General features: G+C 54.4%; 1 protein-coding gene and 1 pseudogene across 1 annotated transcript; one reads left to right on the forward strand and one right to left on the reverse strand.

Annotated features, from left to right (window-relative positions):
• Positions 1–10767: 10767 nt before the first annotated feature.
• LOC148052641 (uncharacterized) lies at positions 10768–11869 on the reverse strand. Its single transcript, XM_087778618.1, has 2 exons — positions 11762–11869; positions 10768–11312 (listed from the first exon to the last, which is right to left on the reverse strand). The coding sequence occupies exons 1-2, from the start codon at positions 11811–11813 to the stop codon at positions 10768–10770; spliced, it is 597 nt and encodes a 198-aa protein (XP_087634744.1). The 5' UTR covers positions 11814–11869.
• Positions 11870–12520: 651 nt separating this feature from the next.
• Positions 12521–13036, forward strand: LOC148052642 (feather keratin Cos2-3 pseudogene; annotated as a pseudogene).
• The last annotated feature ends 4144 nt before the right edge of the window (positions 13037–17180 follow it).

A 17180-nucleotide genomic window follows, 5' to 3' on the forward strand; every position in this document is an offset into this window, starting at 1 on the left:
CAGCTTATGTACTGAGCATGACCTCCTATGGTATGGAATAGCCCTTTGGCCAGTCTGGGTCAGCTGTCCTGCCTGTGCTCCCTCCCAGCTTCTTGTGCACCTGGCAGAGCATGGGAAGCTCCAAAGGCCTTGACCAGTGTAAGCACTACTTAGCAACAACTAACACATCTGTGTGTTATCAACATTATTCTCTTCCTAAATCCAAAACACAGCACTATACAGCGACTAGGAAGAAAATTAACTCTATCCCAGCCAAAAGCAGGACAAACCATTACCCACTGTCCTGTCCGTACTGGCACCAAGAGTATTGGATATCTTCATTTATATCTTAGACAGTTTGCAGGTGACACCAAGCTGAGAGGTGCAGTTGGTACTCTTGAGGAAATGGATGCCATCCAGAGGGACTTGGACAGCCTTGAGGACTGGGCCCACATGAACCTCGTGAAGTTCAACAAGATCAAGTGCAAGGTCCTGCACTTGGGTTGGGGCAATCTCCAATATCAGCACAGACTGGGGGATGAATTGATTGAGAGCAGCGCTGCAGAGAAGGGCTTGGGGGTACCAGTGGTTGACAAATGGGATGTGAGTCAGTAATGCGTGCTTGCGGCCCAGAAAACCTGAGCTACATCCTGAGCTACATCAAAAGACGCGTGGCTAGCAAGTCAAGGGAGCTGATTCTGCCCCTCTCCTCTGCTCTCGTGACACCCCACCTGGAGTACTGCATCCAGTTCAGGGCTTCCCAATAAAGACAGACATGGACCTTTTAAAGTGGATCCTCCAGGGGTTGACCACAAAAAAGAGCCGAAGGCTGGAACACCTCTCCTGTGAAGAAAGGCTGAGAGAGCTGGGATTGTTCAGCCAGAGAGGCTGAAGAGAAGGCTCCAGGGAGACCTCATTGTGGTCTTTCAATATGGAAAGGCAGCTTCTAAGAAAGATGGAGAAAGACTTTTTACCAGGGCCTGTAGTGAGAGGACAAGGAGTAATGGTCCATCACAGCAGCAACTGCTGAGCTCACCAGCCAACGATGCAAAATCCTGACACACGCCCATGCTTTTTACACACACGGTACACATCTATGATGGCTGCCTGGTGGCTAACAACAGCAGCAGCTGCTTTAGCCTAAGCAATGCTGCAGCTGCTTTCTGAGAAGCTTTCTACCAAGCCCATCTGGCTGGCACCTTGCTTCCTGATGCTGCGCTTGCAGAAGAGCACAGCCAGGAGCTGGACTCCTTCCAAGGGAGGCAGGTCACAGGTGGGGGGAGCTGAACGGGAGCTTTCCAGGCCAGGTGAGGACCCTTGGAAAATGCCAGTCCTTCTGGGAGGCTCTCAGGGCACCAGGCTTGTCCTCCTGGTGCCTGTGCAGTGCTGGGCACACCCTCCTGCCAGGACTCCTGTGGCTCTGGAGGCTGCTCCAGTGCTAAAAGCAGATGAGGAGACAGACTTCTCAGCAGTGCTGCTCCATGAGCTCTAATGAGCCAGGTTAACTGACGGATGCCAGGGCTTGGCTCAGGCGGTTTGAAGTCTCCTCCTGACGCCACCTGCTACTTAATATTGGTTTGGCTTTTGAAGAGAGGCAACTTCATCAGGCCAGCTTCCTTTCTGGTGTCCCGGCCTCAGCCTTTGCAGCTGCAGGGCATGTGGCTCAACCCCAGACACACCACCCTTGGCTCCCACGTGAGCGTGTCAGGGCAGCACCTCTCCCTGCATTGAAGCTGGAACAGGTCCCAGACCTCCACAACCACCCTACGCTGATCACCAGGGATGGGCTGCATCTTGTCAGACTTTGGGATTCCTTTGAGTTGTAAAGCGCAGAACCCCTGGAGCTGCAGCAAGAGCTTTGTCTCTCATGCATAGACTTTGCAGGTGGCTGGGTTGAATGTTCAAACAAGACCCTGTGGCTTGGGCCCCAGTACACCTTCTCTCTTTCCTGCAATGAGAACACAGTTGATTGAACTACTTCTGTCCAACCCCCAAAAGCCCCAAAGCCCTCTGCTGTCATGAAATCCACCATGGATGGCTGGTGCCTGATTTACCTTCTTGGCACTGGGCTTTCAAGGACTTGTGGAAAGTTGTCAGGGGCACAGAGGCAGAGAGGTGGCCGGTGGTTTTCAGCGTGTGGGGAGGGGCTGTGCTTCCTCATGTGCATATGCATCTGTCTGTGCCTGTGGGCGTATTTGTGCCTGGGTGCTTGCATTTGTATGTTCATTTGCAAATGCACAAGTGAGAGTGAGTGTCTGCCGGGGTGTGTGTGAACAAGTGCATTTCTGTGTGTGTCTGTGCACGCGTCTGTGTACACGCACAGTTTTGCAGGTGACCAAGTAAGTGTGTGTGTGGTGTCAGTGCGCACGTGTGTGTATGGGCATCTGTCTGTGCAGACGTGCCTGTGTATGTCTGTGTGCTTGTACATGAGCATGTGCATATGTATCTACATGCAAGTGTGAGTGTGCAAGTGCGTCGAAGCACACGCAACCACTTATGTGATGACAAGTCTCAGGGGTGAATGTGTGTGCATGTGCAGGGGTTCCTCTGTAAATGGCTGTGCATGCTCATGGATTAACATGTGTGCTGACATGTGAGTGAAGGGAGGATGGATCTCCTGGCCATTCTCTTTCAGAGAGGCTGGGCATCCCCGTCTCTCCTGGCAAAGTAAGGCTGGAAGAGATGAGCCTGAAAGCACAGCCCATGTCTGCCTTCCTCTCCTTCTGCTCTCTCCTCTCCCTCCCACCTCCTTGTTGCCTTCTGATCCCCTTTGGCCTACCCACGCCATTCTAGGGGGGATCTGTTGCACCCTCCCCTCCTCAGTGCAAGCCAAGGGACGCTCTGCAGCAACTCTGCTACAGCCAAAGGGCACCACATCTCGACTCTCCCTGGTGCTCTCTTCATGCTGGCACTCCACTCGGAGTGACTTTGTTTTCGTCCTTTGTGTCATGGAAGTTCTGCTGCAGCCCAGCCTCTTTCTTTGTGGTGTCCTTCCCTCTGTGGACACTCTCCCAAGTGCTCAGTGAGCAAGGTGTTAGTCTAGGGTGATCAGAGTGGAGGCAGAAGAGGATTCTTCACCTTTCCCAGAATGCGGGGAGTGTGGGACACAGTGCTGTGGGCCCTTGGAAGGCACTGTTCCTGGGAAGTGAGGAAGGCTCCTCCAGAGCCAGTGGCCTGCCTTGCTTTGTCTCTGCCTAGAAATGCCTGTCCAGGAATTTGGTCTGGCCAGCGGAAACCAGGGCAGTTACCACCATGCAGAGCGCCTGGGCCTTTGGCAATTGGGGCTCTTCTGTGTGATTTGCTTTGCCCCTCAGGCACCGACTTTGCACTTGGACTGTCTGAGCATCTGGAGAGAACCTGATGGCTTGACTCAAAGCCTGTTTTTCGCTTGATTGACTAGAGCAAATAAGCCCACAAATCTCTACACAAATATCCCCCAGAGCTGGAGGTCTGCTATGTGCGGGTTGTTTGGATGGTGTCTCTCGGCTTCACTGTGACTTGTCCTCCTTGCTGGGTGACGGTGCTCTGCCCCATGGTGCCTGGAAGAAAGCAAGGGTCAGCAGCTGTGCAGGGAAGGGGTCTGGGAAGCAAACCAGGAGTGGATGCAAAACCCTGGTGGAGAAGGCTCCCTGTCCCTTGCCCTGCAGTAAATTCCTGAGGCGTGGGGACAGGCAGGTAGAGAGTTGTTTTGGGCAGGAGCTCAGAGCTCTCAGCCCAGCGCTGGACCCTGAAGAGAGCTGTGCTCGCTCCCTGCTCCTGCTCCTGCTCCCTGCTCCTTCTCCTCCCGCCCAGAGAACCAGGGAACAGCCTGTCATGCCTAACATGAGTGTGTGTGCTGGCACCAGCTCCCCTCCAGCTTGTTGAGGTGCCCGTGGAGCTAGGGCAAAAAGATCCATCCTGCTTCCCCAGCCCTGTCATCTCAGAGGGCTCCTAGCTCCCTGAGCATACACACAGCTGAGCTTGAAAAGAGGGAGCCCTGGCTGTTTTGTGAACCAAGAGAAAACTGGAAGCTATGGCAGGTATGTGCCAGGCAGGAGACAGAATGGGACAGCCTATGAATGTCAATGGGATGAGAGCTTTATAGTCCCTGGGGCAGCTTTGACAAACTCTGCTACTTTGCATTGGAAAGGGAGAAATGTGGGGCTGCAGAGACAGCTCAGGTCTCCTGTGGTGACAGCAGGTGGATCAGAAGAGAGAGGCAGGGAGAGGTGGACTGAAGGGGAGAGAAAAGCAGGAGAAGGGGTGTGAGGTCTCTCTCCTCTCTCCTTTTGAGCAGCAAGAGCATCTTGAGAGAAGGTGTGCAAAACCACAAATGTGAGGTGACATTTCCCAGCACTTTCCTGTAATTTAAGAGTAGTTCTCTGCATGATCCTGATAAGGCTGGCAAGGGTTTCCTGGGGAAAAGAAGAAGTATGCATTTCTAGGAAGCCAGGACTTACCCAGCAGTTGTCCCAGGAAAGCGGTGAGGACGAGATATCCGAGGTGCATGGTGAGACCGACCCACCTGTTTGTTGAGTGAGAGAGAGTCAGAAAACCACCTCCCAGCCCCGAGGTAACAGAGCTGCCAGAAACGACTCTCTTCCTCTCAAAGGAAGAAGCGGGGAAGAGAAGCGATCTGTTCTTCCTGTGCCTGAAAGGCTCCTCCTGGGTTTCTCCCTCCTCCAGCAGCAACACCTGTGGCTCCCTCAGCCAAAGCCTTTCTCAACATTTCCACAAGGAGGGCTCCTGGGGGCGCCAGGGGTCCCAGTCTTGGGAAGAGGCTGTTCCCAGGCAGCTCACAGTGGAGTCCTCACCTCCCCAGCTACAAGCCCCTGCTCTTCTGCACACCCACTGCTGGGCCATTTCGGAGGTCAGGGGTTTCTTCCCCAACGAGCTTTCATAGCTTCCCCTGGGGGCCTCAGCTCTCTGGGGATGTTGCTCTTTCTTCTGGGAACAGAAGTCTCTTCTCTTTCTCTCCCTTCTCCCCTTTCTTTCCTCAGCTGCCTGGGAACAATGTCTCTCCCTGAAATCCCCCCAAATAGGAGAGGAACCCTGCTGTGCAACAGCCCAGGGGTTCTGGCTGTGTCTTGTTCTGCTGGGATAATCCACCGTGCGAGAGAGGAACCTGGCTCCAGCGCTGCTGCTAGATGCCACAAACGCAGAGATGACAAGGCCAACCTGCTCCTACTCTAGGGGAAAGGGTGAGGGGTGTTGTGGTTTAACCCCAGCCAGCAACTAAGCACCACCCAGCCGCTCGCTCACTCCCCCCCCAGTGGGGTGGGGGACACAATTGGAAGGGTGAAAGTCAGAAAACTCGTGGGTTGAGATAAGAACACTTTAATAATTGAAGTAAAATGAAACAGAATGGTAGTACTAGTAGTAGTAGTAGTAGTAGTAGTAGTAGTAGTAGTAGTAGTAATAATAATAATAATAATAATAATAATAATAATAATAATAATAATAATAATAATAATAATAATAATAATAATATAATACAATAATAATATGCAAAGGAAGTGATACACGACACAATTGCTCACCACCCACTGACTGATGCCCAGCCCGTTCCTGAGCAGCGATCACTCCCCCCCCGGCCAACTCGCCCCAGTTGTATACTGAGCATGACATCATACGGTATGGAATAGCCCTTTGGCCAGTCTGGGCCAGCTGTCCTTCCTGTGCCCCCTCCCAGCTTCTTGTGCGCCGGGCAGAGCATGGGAGCCTGAAAAGTCCTTGACTGGTGTAAGCACTGCTTAACAACAACTAACACATCAGTGTGCTATCAACATTATTCTCATACTAAATCCAAAACACAGCACTATACCAGAGACTAAGAAGAAAATTAACTCTATCCCAGCTGAAACCAGGACAAGGGGTCAGCAGGGATGAGGGATCAGTGGGTCACTCCCACTCCCGGGGAGCACATGGGGCACCCATTGGAGTGCTGCACTGTGAGGGGTGGGGATAGGGTAGCCCTGCTCCTCGGAGCCGAAAGGGCTTGTGAAGGGGTGGGGGTACAGCGGGTGGGGACCCCTACTCCCCTGCCCTTTCCACATGAACTCCAGAGGGATCCCATGCACCAGTCATGGCAGAGATAACAAACTGCTCATTATCGTTAAATCAACCTGACCTGAGTAGGCACAGATCTGTGCTGCGCTGAGCTGTAGATGTCACTTGGCAAACTTGGCAGCATTGCCACAAACACGTCCTTTTCTTGATCCAGGTGTGAAGCACCCTGTTCTCATATAAATGTCTTTTTGCTCAACGGTACAAATTAGGAGTGGTTTATTCCTGAGAAAATCCTACAAAAACTGAACAGACGACAATGCCAGCAAGTCTCAGCACAGGCAGGATTTGCACTAGGTGCTAAACCCCATCTCGAGCTCCACCTCATGCTCCATAACTCGGGGTTCCCAGCATCTGAAGGGGCATCACGTCACCCGTGCTGTCCCCTTTTACCTTCTTGTGCGATCTCCAATTAATGGTATTTTAATCAACACTCTGTGGAGCAAGAGACCCATTCCTACTGGGATCTATCTACAATCATGCTCCACCCTCATCATGAAAAAAAACACAATTCCAAATTTCTAATAGGAATTTCTGCTCTTCCAGGTTGTATGCATTGCCTTTCTCTCTATTACTGTGCTCAAGAAGAGTTGGGCTCCATCTGGCTCTTCATCCTCCAGCCAAGTGTCAGAAGCATCAAAAAACTCTCTCTTAAGCTTCTCTTTTGAAGGCTGAAGAAGGCCAGTTCTCTCAGACCCTCCTCATGCCTCGTGTTCCAGAAACACAGAGCTGGTAAAACTGCAAGGGACCTCTGGAGGTCAGTGGGTCCAAACCCCACCTCAAGAAGGGTGCCCTAGAGCTGGTTGCAAAGGGCCACGTCCGGATGGATTTTGAGTATCTCCAAGGATGGAGACTCCACAACCTCTCTGGGCATCCTGTGCCAGTAGTCTCTCACCCTCACAGTGAAAAAGGGTTTCCTGGTGTGCAGACAGAGCCTCCTTTGTTTCAGTTTCTGCCAAATACCTCTTGTCCTGTCACTGGACCCCATGGGGAAGAGCCTGGCTCCGCCTCCTTCACAGCCTCCTGCAGGTGTTTGTACACGTTGATGAGATCTCCCCTGAGACTTCTTTTGCCTTTGCTGAACAGGCCCAGCTCTCTCAGCCTTTCTCCAAACCAGGGATGCTCCAGTGTGTTCATCCTCTAAGGGGCTCCTCACTTGACTCTCTCCAGTACGGCAATATTTGGTAATATCAGCCTGTGACATGTTTTTCCTTCCCCAGTTGCTGGCACTCAGACCTTGCTTACACCCCAGTCCCTCCAGCTGCTGGCACTCAGACCGACAGGCCCTGTGACCAGTCACCCCTTCTCCAGTTGCTGATACTGCTAGCACACCCCCTGGCCCATCCAGTTGCTGGCACCCAGCCCTACAACCCCTATGGCCCTTGCTTGTTTGCTCACATCTCTCTCTCACACCAGTCTCTCCAGTTACTGGCACTCACAGTTGGGAAGTTGCACAGAAGGGTGGTTAGGAAAGGATTTGATAAGAAGGCAGGGGGGACTGTTGCGCTCAGGCACAGGGCTCATCCCAACAAGTGCACTGACCAGCCCCTGATTAGGTGCAGGTACCTCTTTTCATCCTTCCTCCTCTCTATTGCCTCCCCTTGCTCCTCCCCAGGCCCCTCTTTCCCCCCACCTTTGACCCTGCCCCTAAGCGGTCCTTAACAGCTCTTGCCTAGTCCTGCAGGATCCCCCTCAAACATCCATCATCCTCCTGTGCCTCTTGTCACTTCCTGCCACTTACAAAGCTCAGCCTGTCCCACTTCAAAGCTACACCTGCACGTTCCTAATGGCCCATCAATTAGCAGCTGCAGAGCTCTGGTCTCCCTCCTTGTCTCCCTTATCACTTACTCAGAGATGGGTGTCCTGGTGTGCTTTCTTTATCACTTTCCCTTTTACTTCTGCTGCCCTTTGAAAGGAAAAGGCACTTGATCTGACAGCCTTAGTGAACCAGCCACTCTCACCTTCCTCATGCCCTGACAGCGGCCTCTGCTCAAGTTCCTCAGGTGAGCGAGTTCCTCAAGGTGCTGAAAGGCTCCTGGCCCCAGAGACAACTGGGTCTTTTGAGTCAAGGCTCTGGGGGGAAGCCCCATGTTGAGCTCAGTCTTTGAAGTGTCTCCCTGCAACCCCTGCAGCAACACTAAGCCATGGCAGTCACTTTTCAGGATGCCCGAGAAGTCACAAACATGAAGGAAAGGGAAAGCTTGGCCAAATGAGCAATCAGTTTCAGATGTAACGTGGGTATGCAAAAGAACTCGGGTCACTTGGAATGTGTGGAATGAGATGGTCTGCACTCCCAAATTCCAGCTTCTTTATTTTTGACCCACCCCATCTGTCCTGCATTTCCTGCAAGACCCTGAAACCTCTCTCACAGGTCTTTGTGCAAATCCCAGCATAAGAATGGAGCTGAAGTGCAAACCATCGCTTTCTTACCCATCCAGGTTGGCATGGGGCTTCTCATCCACCTGCCAGTACCTCACAGAGACACTTGTCGCCAGGTGCCTCACTCTCTTTGCCTCCTTCTCTTTCCTTCTGGCCCATCTCTCCTTTGGACATATTCCTCATCCCCTCGCTTCCACAAAGCCTGAACTTTCTTTGTCACCTCAGAAGGTCTCACTGCCAACACCTGCTGTTGTGGCCTACTGAGGTGACATCACTCTAGTCCTTAGAACATGTTGGCCTGCACATCCCGGGAATGCAGCTACCAGCAGTTTTAGTGTTGGGCAGAGAACCCAGAAGGACTCAGGGCCAGAGGCAGTCCCCCAGGCCAAGCACTGCTGAGTCCTCAGAGCCATGAAAAGCAGGCAGACGGCTCAAGCAGTGGAATATGAACTCTGGTCCAGTGCCTGCCTGATGGGTCTTGCTCACCTGCTGAGGCTGTCACTGATCCTCAGGTGCAGGGCTAGGAGGACATTTTCCTTCCTTGGGCTTCTCTGGCTAGGAGGTAAAGCCACAGGAGCAGTCATGGCTCCCACCATGAGCCCCCTTTCTCCAACACTGCTCATTGCTGGACACTGAGGGAAGAGTAAGAGCTGGACAAGCAGCTGGGCTACGTCTCCTGAATACTCACTGCTGTGTCCCGTTCAGTTTCAGTGGCTCAGGGTCGTTCCTGAGTGTGCTGTGGCAATGCGGCCTCGTGGCAAGGAAGGCCAACAGCATCCTAGGCTGCAGTAGGAAGAGCGTTGCCAGCAGGACAAGGGACCTGACCCTTCCTCTCTACTCAGCGCCGGTGAGGCCACGTCTGGAGTGCTGGCTCCAGTTCTGGGCTCCCCAGAAACTGTGACCCTTACTGTGTTGCAGGTTTGCAAGGGCTAAAGGCTGGTTTTACAGCACTGGGTCGTCCTTTTTGGGGCAGTGAGGCCACAGCTGGACTTCTCACCGCCCTCCCAGTCAGAAGGTGCTTGAGCATCCTCTCAGGCAGACATACCCTGGTGTCGAAACGCTGCCTCTCAGCTCCAGGTCTCATTGCCAAAGGGGCCTGGGGCACCTGAGAATTCCTGTAGGAGCCTGAAGGAAGAGATCAAGCAGTCTGCTGTCAGGCAATAGGAGGCTGCAGGCTCTTCTCCTGCTTTTGGCTCCTCCTGGACATCACAACCAGCGCAACCAGCCCCCAGCAAGGGAGCAGTGTCCATGCTGAACTTCTCCTGCCATTCAGTGCCCAGCCAGAGACAAGGGCCTGCACCCACCTTTCTTGAGGATGGAGACAGGCCCCCTTGAAGCCTCCGATATGCTCCCTGTCCCCACAGGGGATTGCTCTCCATGCTTAAACATCTCAACTCTGAGCCACTGTGGCACTGAGCACTTGAAGGCCTGTGACCTCGACATCCCCTTCTGGCAGTCTGGAGCCTGAACTCCTGACTCCACGGGATGACTTTGTAACTCGAGCAGGATCCTTTTGAAAGCTCCGGGAAAGCCTGTAGCTGGAGGACTCAGTTTTAAACAGTATATCCGAGCTTTTACAAAGTAACCAAATGTGAATCCCCTTCTGGCTGGTCTTTCCTAAGTCAAGTTTTGCATTAGCAACTCAGCCCTGGAGTCCCTGAGTTTCCAGAGCAGAGGAAAGCACCTACTCAGGGCTCCCTTAGCTGAGCGAGTGGGGAAAGGCAGCAGGCCAAGCAGAGGCCCTGTATGCTCCATGCCAGCAGTGGCCGGTCCCTGCAGCAGGACCGAGGGCTGCCCGGCTGCCCGGGGGCAGGAGGAGCTCTGCTGCCCGCCTCCCTGTGCAGAGCAGAAAGGCGCTGCTTCTCGCCGGGAGCCAGAGGGGCCGGTGACTGCACTGCTCCTGCCCGGGCACCGCCGGACACCGCCACCGCTCCACTCGCGATTCCTGCCCGCCACTGCCTCTGCCACTGTGGCTGGGGATTTCTGTCTGCATGCTGCTGGGAGTGCGGGATTTCCTAATTGCCCCATTCCTAATTGTCTACTTCAAAAGCCCAGAGAGCCTGTTAGTGGTAATAGCAGCCTTGAGTGGAGATCGTGGTGCAGGCCCTTGGGAAGGGCAAAACCACTGGGCATCTGTCCCCTCTGAGACGCCTTTCTGAGACACTGCTGGCAGGCCTTTCCAGCCAGGCCAGAGGATGCCACGTTACCCAGAAGGCTCGGAGCCCTCTGTGGGGAAGCAAGAGAGCCCTGCGGGAAACCCCCTACTCCCCTCCCTGCCTGGCACAGACCGTCTGGGTCTCCGTGGGCAGCGCTGCCCGAGGGGGGCTCTTTGGTGCCTTCAGGAGCACGGATCCGCAGCAGCCCTCAAGGAGAAGAGGTGCTGAGCCCCGGCACTGGCTCCAAGGAGGACCTGGCGGTGGCGGTGGCGGTCGGGCGGGGGAAGCGTCCCGGGGCCCGGGGCCGGGCGGGGCGAGGCGGGGCGAGGCGGGGCCGGCGGGCGGAGCGGCAGCGCCCCCTGGCGGGCCCGGCCGGGGCTGTCCCCCCGCCCCCGCCGGGCCCGCCCGGCCCCGCCCGCGCCGGTTCGTGCCCGGCCGCAGCCCCGGCTCCTCTCCCCGTGCCTCCCACGGCGCAGTAATACACCGCCGCGTCCCCGCGCCGGGGCCGGGCGAGCCACAGGGCGCTGGACCGGCGGTCTGCCGACACCCACAGCCGCCCCGCCGGGGACGGCACTGCTTTCTCTCCAGTGAAACCTGTTACAATGTGGTGCGGTGCCTGGTCTGGAAGCTGACGGTACCAGTGGATATAGTCGGCGGATTTTATGTTGGGGTGCGAGCAAGTGATGTTGATGGCGGTGCCCTCGGAGGTCTCTGCCGACGGCTCCTGCTGCACCTGGGCTCTGCCCGCAGCCACTGCCGAGGAGAAAAGAAGAATCACTTTGCTTCAGGAGCAAATGTCATGCTGCAGGTGGCAGAAGACAGCAGTGGAGAGACGATGGGGATATGGTCCAAAAACCATTCACGGTCTGAACACAATGGACGGAGAGATGATTTCTCCGAGGGACAAGAATGGATGAGGGATATTTGCGACAGTCAGAATGAGGAAAAGGAGAAGGGAATGAGGAAAAGAGATTGGGTGGGAGAAATGGATGGATGGATGCACAGACGAAAGATTGTAAGAAATGGAGAAACAGAGTAAGGCAGGCAGTCTGGGACGGAACGAGCACATTGGGAGCAGAAGGGATGACTGCAGAAGGGAGGAGAGAGGGAAACTGAGGCCCATGAAGGCAAGTTGTGGGCCCAGCCCCGGCCCCGCGCAGCCCCCGGCCCGGCCCCCCCCCAGCCCCGCCAGCCCCGCGCACCCAGCAGCACCGCGGCCAGCCCCGCCAGCCCTGCGCCCCGCCACCGCCGCATCCCGCCGCTGCGCCGCCCGCGCCTCGCTGCCCCCCGCCAGCCCCGGCTCTCGGCTCCGGCCCGGGCGCCTCCTCTCCGCCGCCTCCTCCCCTCCCCTCCTCGCCGTCGCCAGCTCCGCCCCGGGGCTGAGCTCTGCGCCACCATGGGCGTGCGGGGGTCAGGGAGGGCAGGGGCAGAGTCAGAATGCAGGTGAGAAGGGACCTCCAGAGGTCATCTAGATCAATCCTGTGTTCGGAACAGATCCCATTAGATCAGGTTACTCAAGGTCTCATTCAGTCCAAGTTAAACAGGAGGGAGATTGCACAACCTCCCTGGGGTTACTTCTTTTAGCCTGTTGCTTAATTGGATTTCTCCATGCTTCAGCTGCTGTCCATTGCCTCTAATTGTTGAAGTGACTCAGTGTCTGACATCTCAGCTGATACTGTCTTTGTCCTGTGCTGGGCGCTGGCGCTCCTTGTAATAGCAGATGGTTGTGGGGAGAAGGTGTGCTAGAGAGAGGCTGTGATGTGGCTGAGGGGGCTCTTGGCTTAGGAACTAACAGACAGTCAGCCTGAGCCAGGTTGTTCTTTCTGGGAAAATGAAGACCGTGTGGCTCCTGGCTGAGCCTCCAGCTCCCCACTCAGTAGTGGCCTCAGCTGCTCCTCACATGTGCCTGTGCTCTGCTTCCTCCCTGTACTCTCCCCCAGGTGCACCTCCACCCTCAGGACATGTCCTGCTACAACCAGTGCCTGCCATGCCGGCCCTGTGATCCAACTCCGCTGGCCAACAGCTGCAATGAGCCCTGTGTCAGGCAGTGCCAGAACTCCACCGTCGTCATTGAGCCTCCTGCTGTGGTGGTGACCCTGCCTGGCCCCATCCTCAGCTCCTTCCCACAGAACACCGTTGTGGGATCCTCCACCTCCGCTGCTGTTGGCAGCATCCTCAGCTCTCAGGGAGTGCCCATCACCTCTGGGTGCTGTGACCTCTCTGGCATTTCCAGTCGCTACTATGGCAGAAGGTGCCTCGCTTGAAAAAGATGCTGGGAAAGCCCCAGAGAGACCTCTCAAAGAATTCAGAACATGCTGTTGTGCAGGGGATCAAGATTTTTCAGTGTTGTTACCGGGACAGCTGAGTGGCTTTGCCTTTCTCTCCCTTTTCTTTGTTTGCTTTGGTTCCTCTTGGCAGCAAGGTGCCACCAAGGCCAGCCTGGTGGGGACCATCTGTCTCCTCTCCCTCTATGGGGCAGGCAGACAGACAGACATCATGCAGGAACTTCTCCACAGCAAAGGGCCTCAGACCCTCAGCTGCCCCTGGGACTCTCTGCACTGGCAGCCCCACTTGGAGTGACTTTGTTCCCCTCTTTTGATTCATTAAAGTTCTGCTGCATTCAAGCCTGGCCTCCATGTGCTCCTTCCCTCTCTGCACACTCCCCAAGCTGCCAGGGGAGAAGGGTGCTGGTCAGGGGTGGAAGGGGGTGAGGGCACAAGGAGACCCTTCTCCATTCACAGAGACATGGGAGGTTTTCACACCCTGCAGAGGCTTCCTCTTTTGGGCACCATCCCTTGGAGCTGAGGAAGTCACCCCTGGCTGCTCCGCTGCCAGTGAGCATCAGGCCTTGCCTTGCTGTGTCTCTGCTCACAAGTGCCCATAAAAGCAGGAGGCCCTGAGGGGTCAGCAGCGCCATGAGCTCTTGAGGAAGGGCGTTCTTCTTGCTATGGCTGGAGCTTTGCTGGGGTGGTGGGTGTGGGGCTCTGGGAGATGATTTCCTTGGCAGAATGGCAGGCGTGGTAAAGCAGGGAAGAGCCTCTGGAATGGCCCATAGCTGCTACTCCTCCTTCCTCTCCCCTCCACCACCCAATGGAGAGGCCATGGCCAGCAGGCATGGGCAGGAGTAGCAGGGAAAAGTCGCCCATGCTGCTGAATGCGTTGAGGCTGGAAATTGGAGCTAAGCATGTGGGAGCTGCGGGCTGTCAGCACAGAAATGGGGACAGTGAAAGGGTGTACTTCTGAGGGAGAGCAAATTGCTCTGATACAGAGCATGCAGGAGAACGTGAAGATCAACAGGGATGAGGGTGCTGGGTGCACTTCCCAAGAGAGCTGCAGGCAGGTGCAGAGCTCTGGACGGCTTCCTTGGTCCCCGCAGAAAGTTTGTGCTCAGGAATTGGCTGCCATTCTGGGGGGAGAGGCGTCTTTTACATCTATATCTCATCCCTTCTGATCATTGGAAATTTTTCTGGGCAGCCACTGCAGTCTCATATCCTATTTCCTGCATGAAAATCCAGATGTCCTGACAAAACTGTACAAGTGGAGGAACAGAAATCCCCACAGCACTGTCCTCCACCAAGAGGGAATTATGGCTAATGAAGCATGTCTCAGAATGACTGAAGACCAAAAACTTCAGTCTCTCTTCTCCAGTGTCTTCCTTCCAAAGATGCTGGAGAGCTTCCTCAGACCAGGGGGCATATCCATCTCCTTCCACAGCTGCATGGCCCAGCTGTACTCCTCGCAGTGGCTGGGCAGAGGCCAATGCTTCCTCTACACTCTCATGTCCTATAGCCACTGCTTGGCTATCTGCAACCCTCTGTGCTATGGGGCCATCGTGCAACGGACTGTGTGCGTCTGGCTGGTGGCAGGGCCATGGCTGGCCAGTTCCCTGCCTCCTGCTCTGCATACAATAATCACCTCCCATTTGATATACTGTGCACCCAGGCACATCGGCCGCTTCTTCAGTCATCCGCCAGATCTCCTGGCCATGGCTTGTGCTGGCACTTCTGCCAACAAGGCTGTGATCACATTCAGTACTGGTGATGTGACCCTGGGCTGCTTCCTTTTCATCCTCACTTCTTACAGGTGTGGAGCAAAAGCCATCCTGGGGCTATGCTGGGCAGAAGGCAGGCACAGAGCTGTCTCAGCCTGTGCTTCCCATTTCACTGCTGTGGCCGGTGTGTGTTCACCTACATGGCAAGTGACCTCAAAAGGGTCACTAGACAGAGCAGTGGCTGTTCTTCACACTGCTCTTACTCCCCTGCTGAACGCCTTGATTTACACCCTAAGAAACAAAGATGTGAAAGCTCCTGGTATTTGTTCACACGCAAGAAACAACTGGCTGGGCTGTAGTGTTTGACAGTAGAAATGATGACTAGAACAGTTTCCTTTGATGAAAATGATCGAAAGCTTGACTGATCAAAATGGGGCAAGTCTTCTGTGAACAGGATCTGCACAGTGTCCTGTGCCCTGTGGAAAGGGCAACACTTTTCTACCGTGGGAGTGACGTAGCACTGGAATAGGTTGCTGAGTCTTCCTCCTTAGAGATATCCAAAAAGCACCTAGACATGGTCCTGGGCAAATGGCTCGAGGTGGCCCTGCTTGAGCAGGGGGGTTGGACCAGATGACCTCCAGGGGTCCCTTCCAACCTCAAACACTCTCTGGTTCTTGCATTCTGTGAGAGCTGCTGCTGTAGAGCAGCTCAGGGTTCCCAGCACCTGAAGGGATGTAAGGTTATCTGTACTATCCTCTCCTGCTTTTCTAGTCTTAGTGCTAATAAATGGCATTTTAAGCAATGCTTTGAAGAGCCTGAGTGCCTTTCTTACTGGGATCAGGCAGTACCCTTGCTGGTGCCCCAGCCTCAGTGTTTGCAGCCTGTGGGGAGTGTGGCTTGTCCCAGGCACACCACTCCCTGCAGCCATGTGAATGCTGGCACCGCTCCCTTTGCAGAGCTGGACCTGGTCCCACACCCCCATGTCTCCCTTAAGGAGATCACTGAGGACAGCTGGGAGCATCTAAGGCTGGAGGAATACTTTTCGCTTTTCATGGGGGAATTCTTTCTCTCTGCAGCAATATGGACGTTCTCTAGTTCTTATGTCACCCTTTATACACACAGACCTGGGACATGGAGAGCCTCCATGTCTGGCAAGCCCATGGCAGATTTCACTCCACTGTGGTTTCTCTCTCTTTTCGAGTGAGAAAACAGCTGACTGAACCACTGTCAACCTCTTGAGCTCACTAAAGCTGATGGTGCCTGATTCCTTGCCTTAACTGGAGGGTCTGAAGGACTTGGCTAGAGTCATCCTGGGAGGCTGAGAGCTGGCATCAGGCATCCTGGTTCTCAGTGGTGTGTGTGCATGTTCATGCTCACATACATGTTCATCTGGCTGTGGTCGCATGTGCTTTTGCATGTCTCTGTGTGTGTGTCTGGAGTAATGCACATGTAAGTGTGAGTGTGCACAAATGTGTTTGTGTGTGTTTGGGCACATCTCTTCATGGGTGTGTATGTGTTTTAGCACATGCATGTGCCTTCATGCAGGTGAGTATGGACAGGTGTGACATTGGTTGGCATATATGTAGGAGTGTGGCAGGGTGTGTGTGGATATGTGCTTTTATGTGTGTACATCTCAGTCCATGTGCGTGCACGTAAATCTATTTATAGATTTTTTTTAAATCTGTGCAGGAGCACGCATATGTGTAAGCATGTGTGAATATCTGTGCGCACATGTTGGCATGGGGGGTGGCTGTGCCTCTGTCTGCACATGGACACCTTTGGAAATGTGTGTGCACACACCTCTTTATAAGTGCACACGTATGACTTACTCTTTGGGTGCGTGCAAGCTCAGACGTGTGGTTGTGCTCATGTGTGTGAGATTGTGTGTGCACACATCTGTGTGTGTGTGCATGCCTGTGAGTGTGCATACCTACCCCCGTGTGCATACGGGTGTGCGTGTGTGTGCAGCCATGAGGGTACGCCAAAGGTCTTGCTAAAGTCAAGGTACACCACAGCCAAGTGCCCCTCCCCTTCCCCACAGCGCCAGTCACCTCCTCATAGCAAGCAGTGACGTTGGTCAGGCCTGATTTGCCTTCAGCAAACCCATGTGAGCGGCTCCCAACCCCCTTCTTGCCTTTCATGAGTTTAGAGAGGGCTTCTGAGAGTATTTGCTCCATCTTCCTTCCAGGGACTGAGCAGAGACTGTCCAGTCAGCTCTCTGAATACCCTTGGATGCATCATCCAATGAAGTTTTGTATGTCCAAATGGTAGTAAGAGCTCCTTACTTCTTTCTTGTGTTGTGAGTGCTGTTTCATTCCCAGAGAGTCTGCTGGGAGCCTCAGAGATGCGATGGGCCTGAGGAGAAGCCATACCAATAAAAACTGAGGAGAGAGAGGCATCAAGTACGCCAGCCTTTTCCCTATCTTTTCTCACCAGGTCCCCTTCCTCATCGATCAATAAGCCCACCTCTACTTAGCCTTCCTTTGGCTGCCAGTAGACTTGCAGATACCTCTCTCGAGTCCCTTCACCTCTCTTGCAAGTTTCCACTCCGGCTGTGCTTTGGGTTTTCCTGACTCACCTTTCCACATCCTGGAGTGACCACCCACGTGCTCTCAGGAAGCTGTCCTTGA

The sequence above is a fragment of the Nipponia nippon genome, unplaced genomic scaffold, assembly GCF_047370975.1.
Source record: "Nipponia nippon isolate SJK-2023a ecotype South Korea unplaced genomic scaffold, ASM4737097v1 scaffold_45, whole genome shotgun sequence".
NCBI lineage: Eukaryota > Metazoa > Chordata > Aves > Pelecaniformes > Threskiornithidae > Nipponia > Nipponia nippon.